General features: G+C 41.6%; 1 protein-coding gene across 14 annotated transcripts in view; it reads right to left on the bottom strand.

The window, feature by feature from the left end:
* Positions 1-3,991: 3,991 nt before the first annotated feature.
* FRYL (FRY like transcription coactivator) overlaps positions 3,992-6,154 on the bottom strand; it is a 179,859-nt gene continuing 177,696 nt past the window's right edge. For 13 of the 14 annotated variants that reach the window (XM_067298073.1, XM_067298074.1, XM_067298072.1 and 10 more), the window contains one exon: positions 3,992-6,077. In XM_067298073.1, the coding sequence (XP_067154174.1) occupies positions 5,819-6,077 (259 nt within the window). In that variant the 3' untranslated portion in view covers positions 3,992-5,818. The remainder of the gene's footprint in view (positions 6,078-6,154) is intronic. The other variant, XM_067298077.1, reaches the window with a different exon arrangement.

Below are 6,154 nucleotides of genomic sequence, written 5' to 3'. Positions count from 1 at the left end.
ACTAGGCTACCTTGTAGGTAAGAAGAGTTTGGTAAACTTATGGAAAACATACTTTTCTGAGGATGCTAATAAAGCTGTTAATTTTGAAACTGAGTATTATACTGCACTAAGCTTATTGGAGAACTCAACTTCCCTTAGAAAGGACAGATTTATCTCCATCTGTAACAAACTTAAGCCTGTACCTAGCTTGCTTGAGACCACTATGTTGAATAGCTAAGCACAGCATGAAATCAAACTGCTTCCCCTTTATCTTAGTAAAACATAGCTCACTACCCAGTGACTTGCTTCTCTGTAAATGGAAGCTATTGTATGGCAGAGCAGGCAAATGCTGCCCTTCCTAACAAGAAGTGGCCATTTAGAGGGGCTAGTAAGTGTTAATTCTATAGCTGATGCATAACTCATCTTGCTGTGGATTCCTGCTTTAACATGCCTCTTGATATTGCTGCAGTAATTAAGGTTTAATGCTTCAACACCGGTTTATTGCTAAATAAGTTAGTTATTGTTGCTCTACTAATCACTATAGCAGCATGATGTATTCTGGGAACAAGTAGCAGATCCAATACCCTCAGAGTGTAGAAACTGTTTTATTTCATGCTGCTACTTGAAATTTTTTTTTTCTTCTGTATCAGAGTAAAAGGAAAATTCCTAGCTTTACCAGCTCACTCAAAGCAGAGAGTCTCACAGTAACTTCCATCCTTACTGTGTTCAACTTGAAAAGTACAACTACAGTCTTTCCTTCCCCTGGGTGCCTCCCCTGCTCCCCAGCATATTCACCATATGGATGTTATGGTCTCTGTCATTCACTTAAGTTTCCCTGTTTGCCTTCCAGATTCTAAAATTTGTAGTCTTCTGAAACAGTTGAGATCAGTCTGTTCACCTTGGTAATGAGTTTGAGAAGAACTTAAGCTTTGCAACATAACAGTATGAAGTCTTGTGGTGCTAGTAAAAATAGGTGCAGATGACCACTTTGTTTTGGTACAGATAATAGCCTTAAAGCAATGCTTTGGGGGAAATAAGTTGTGAATATGCTGATCCTCAGGCCATTACTATTGGTAATAGCCTACAGTGAAATTTAGTACATCTTAGAGTAGTCATCCACACCAACTATGGTCAAAGCAACTGCTGCTTCTGTTCCATCCCATGTATCACAGCAGCAAGAAAGGGGCCTAGCTGGCCTGAACTGTATGGTGCACTTCAACAGCAGCTGGTTTAAGCAGTTGATTAAGGCTTCAAATAGCTGTCAGGAGCTAAGAGCCATAGGCACTTTCTTCAGCTACTGCCCTGTCCTTGAGGCAGGGACAGTGGGAGTGCAGTTTGCAGCAATATTACTCTCCTCAAAGGAGAATCTCTAAGCAGCACGTAGCTTCCTCTGGCAGCCCCTGTCCAGACCTACTTCAGCAGTGCCTCTAGGCTTTCTTTTTCTCCTAACCCTAAACCATATCTTAGGCCAAGGCTGGGAGTAAGAACTCCATTTCTGCCCCACATGAGAAATTCCTCACAGGACAGCTTCCTCTGGCAGCACACACCTTTCTGTGGCAGCTCCTTTCCAGACCTCCTTCAGCAGTGACTCTAGACTCTCTCTTGCTCCTAACCCTAAACCATTTCTCAGGCCAATGCTGGGACTAAGACCCCCATTTCTGTCCAACATGAGAAACTCCTCACAGGACAGGGCTCTTGGCAGCACACACCTTCCTGTGGCAGCCCCTTTCCAGACCCACTCCAGCAGCACCTCCACACTTTCTCCTATCCCTAACCCTAAACCATTTTTCAGGCCAATGCTGGGACTAAGACCCCCATTTCTGTCCAACATGAGAAACTCCTCACAGGACAGGGCTCTTGGCAGCACACACCTTCCTGTGGCAGCCCCTTTCCAGACCCACTCCAGCAGCACCTCCACACTTTCTCCTATCCCTAACCCTAAACCATTTTTCAGGCCAATGCTGGGACTAAGATGTCCACTGGTGTCCCAGAGGACAAATTCATCACAGGACAGATCTCTTGGCACCATACACCTTCCTTGGGCAGCCCCTTTCCAGGCCCACTGTGGTGGTGCTTCCAGGCTTTCCCTTTCACCCAACCCTAACTCTAAACAATTTCTCAGGCCAATGCTAGGATGGAGATGCAGTGGGGCATTTTTGCCCCCACTTACTTACTTACTTTCTCATCTGGAGCCTTAATTGAGTTCACAGTCCCAGCATTGGCTTGAGAAATGGTTTAGAGTTAGGATGAAGTTTAGTGTTAGGGTTGGGAGAAAGAGAAAGCCTGGAGGTGCCACAGGAGTCGGTGTGGAAAGGGGCTGCCACAGGAAAGGTGTGTGCTGCCAAGAGAGCTGTCCTGTGAGGAGTTAGTTTGTTGTCTGGAGCAGTAATGAAGATCAGAGTCCCAGCATTGGCTTAAGAAATGGTTTAGGGGTAGGGTTTGGGTTGGGAGAAAGAGAAAGTCTAGAGGTGCTGCTGAAGTGGGTCTTGAAAGGGGCTGTGAAAGGAAGGTGTGTACTGCCAAGAGAGCTGTCCTGTGAGGAGTTTCTCCTCTGGGACACTAATGGGGTAACATTCCCAGCACTGGCCTGAGAAATTGTTGGAGTTGGGAGAAAGAGAAAGCCTGGAGGCGCTGCTGGAGCAGGTCTGGAAAGGGGCAGCTAAAGGAAGGTGTGTGCTGCTAAGAGCCCTGTCCTGTGAGGAGTTTCTTGTCTGGGGCAGAAATTGGCCTCTCAATCCCAGCATTGGCCTAAGAAATAGTTTAGAGTTAGGGTTGGGAGAAAGAAAAAGCATGGAGGCACTGCTGGAGCGGGTCTGGAAAAGGGCTGCCACAGGAAGGTGTGTGCTGCCAAGAGCCCTGTCCTGTGAGGTTTCTCATGTGGGACAGGAATGGGCGTCACAGTCCCAGCACTGGCTGGAGAAATGGTTTAGGGTTAGGAGAAAGAGAAAGCCTGGAGGTGCTGCAGGAGTCGGTCTGGAAAGAGGCTGCCACAGGAAGGTGGGGGCTGCCAAGAGAGCTGTGCTGTGAGGAGTTTCTCCTCTGGAGCAGATATGGGGTCTCAGCCACATGAATGGGGCTGTTTCTAAGGGACAGCCCTTTGCATGCCACAGTTCAGCAGTAGCTCTCCATGTCACTCCTCTTACATAAACACATTCCGGACATTTACTGCTTGATGCCAAAGTACAATTCTGTATCCTTTTCCACTTTACTGCTCTGTCACATCCTTGACAGCGTACAGCATGCATCAGAGGCAGGGGTTCCTAGCTTCAGCAAAAGGAAGGAAAGCTCACCAAGGCATATGCGATTATGCAAAGCAGAAAGGAACAGTCTTCATGCTGCCCTTTCTTCAAAGATACCTTGTGAACTTGCCCTTTACTGCTTTTTCTTGAAGACTTTTTTTTTATGTTAGCTCAGTCAATATTGTATGCAGTATATCTTACATAACTGGTCTGATTTTCAGTTGTTTTTAGACATATCCTTTACCATAGCTTTAGGTTTGGCATGTACCTGTCATCCAAAAGCTTGCGTAGAAAGAACAATTTTTGAGAAGTGGATATTGGGCCAATCAGCAAAAAGAATTGCAATCAAATTGGCTTAATGCTTTCTTGTTAGAGAGGTTTGTGAGTGGTTAGTAGCAAAGGAGAAGGCTCTTTTAAGACAGAACAAGCTGTATACAGTGTGAAATAGTTCTTTCACAGAAGCTGAGGTATGCAGAAATACAAAGACAGTAAGCTAACATAGGGCAGATCCCAAACTCCATTACTTGTTATAAATGGAGGAAGATGCATAATTAATAAAGAATGAAGTATATAGATTTAGGTTGGAGAGTTACATGGCAAATCCTTTAACAGCTTCAGAAGATGTCTAGGAAAATGCCATTGCATTGCCAGGATATAGAAAAAAACATCAATTAAGATCTGCCAGTCCACTATTGTCAGTGCTTAGCTGAACATACTAAATTTATACACTTAGAATATACTATACATACTCGTAGCTTGTAAAATACACAAGATGACAGATACAATGTCTTTTATTTTTACAAAAAAAAGCTGATAAAAGATGATGTAAATAAAAGTATAATGCACCACTAAATAAAACTACTTATCCCCAGTAAATACTTATTAAATAATTAAGAACACCGTCTACAGTACCACAAACCATCAAAATAATTCAATTTTATCGGGGTCAGGAAAAAAAATACAGTGATTATGGATGTGCCTTGACCAGTTACAGAGCTTGTTAAGATAACATAACTACTGTCAGCAGTCCAACAATGTGCACAGTGCCTTCAATTAATGCATTTCAGCATAATTACATTTCTAGTGGGGTCCAATTCCCCCAAAAAGGCAGAGCTAAGAATTTCAATTCTACATTCTAAACTCTGGAATTAGAGCCCATTAAAAAAATCACAGTGGGTAAGAGATGTATATAAAAATACTGGGTGTTCCTTTCAAATCACAGGAATCATGGGACTACATTCTGTTTTTTTTTTCTTTTTCTTTCTTTTTTTAATACAAAATGTTATCGGTTTCAACAGAATCCAGTTCATTTTTATGCTACAGACTCTGACACTGAGCTATGAGTATATTGCCTGTTTGCATGTTTTGGTAGTCATTTTTCTATATAGTCCCAATTCCTTAGGCTTAACTTGAGTCATGAAGATGCATGTTTGTGCATTCAACTCTTTGCTTGAACCCTGCAGGCTACTCAGGCTGCAAGTCATGCATGTGACTACCGATAGGGAGACTCCCCCTTCCCTCATAGCTTTATACACCTACTTTCATAACAGTGCATTGCACAAATGTACAAGAAAAATACTGGTTTTGCACTATACAGTTTCTAGAATATATACAGAATAAAATAAGTTAACTTCTTTCTTCTAATGAGAATTGCTGATGGGCAGCATATTATCTTTAATACACATTTTAAAGTCTCTGCAGGCAGCTACTTTTTGGTTAGTTGTTATCAATATTTGTAACATAAGCACTGATCAGAGAACTGAGCAGCATTCCAATAAAGTTAACAGATATATTATTTCTTTTAGAAACACTGGGAAATCCCAGTTTAAAATATTAAATGTCCTAACATTTACACACTATGAGGATTAGATCTAATAAAATAAAAATTTCTTCAAAAATAATCTTGCAGCTCTTTTAAGCATGCTCTGAGACCTTATTTAACAATCATCCATACCATCAAAAAGCAACTGTCACATAGCCATACATTCTAACTCACATACATCATTTCCTCATTACAGACAAAAGAAAGCAAATAAAACATTGAGAAGTCAACAGTTTTCGCAGTCATAAGTCATTCTACTCATGTTTGACTGCACATTCTTCATGACATTTCAAAGTGTCTCATTAGGTATTAGTTGATTATATCTACTACTGCTGGAAAGCCAGGAAGCCTTGCAGGTCTTCAGCCAAAATAAAGCAGCCTTGATTTTAGCCTCATCTCACCTGCTTTATATTGATTCAACCTTTAGAGGCTGTTACTGCAAACACCATTTACAGTTCTGTTACAACAGAAAATAATGCAAATGTATGCATTACATTTAAGCCCTTTTCCTTTCATGTAGTTTTTATACATATATTCAAATAAAAAAAGAGAAATACTACTGCCTGTACAGCTACTGTGTAGAAAGAGCAGTCAAGTAAGATGTTAACTTCAATTTTCAGATCTATGCTTCTGATGAAATAATTTCTTGCTGTGATGAAACCGTGCGTTGGTCATCGGGGTTGCTAGAGGCCCCCCCCCCCTTTTTTTTTTAAATGAAAGGTGCTCAGTAATAGTCTGAAGCGTCTTCAACATCTGTTCTTCTCTAAATGACAGCTGTTCAGAATCCAGTGCTCACAAGATTTACTCCCAGTTTGATTTTCCCTAGAAGCTGATAGGATTGCACCATGCGTAGAGATTCTCGAATTTCTAGATTAAGTTCCATCAGCTTTGAGCTGGCCTCAGACATATCTTGGTTGGAGCCTACTATGGCAAAGCTACCAGTCTGACCAAGAGTCTGATGACGGAAGTATATGTGCAGCAGTGTTTGAACTGGGTCATCTTCAGAACTGCCAAAGATGTCATTGGGCCAAATAGACCTGTAAGCACATAATTTTGATTTAAACACTTAATTTTTTTTTTAATATTCTTGTTCTTTAAACAGACATTTGAACAG

This window comes from Apteryx mantelli, chromosome 5, assembly GCF_036417845.1.
Source record: "Apteryx mantelli isolate bAptMan1 chromosome 5, bAptMan1.hap1, whole genome shotgun sequence".
Classification (NCBI taxonomy): domain Eukaryota; kingdom Metazoa; phylum Chordata; class Aves; order Apterygiformes; family Apterygidae; genus Apteryx; species Apteryx mantelli.
This window is presented reverse-complemented; position numbering and strand designations above follow the sequence as displayed.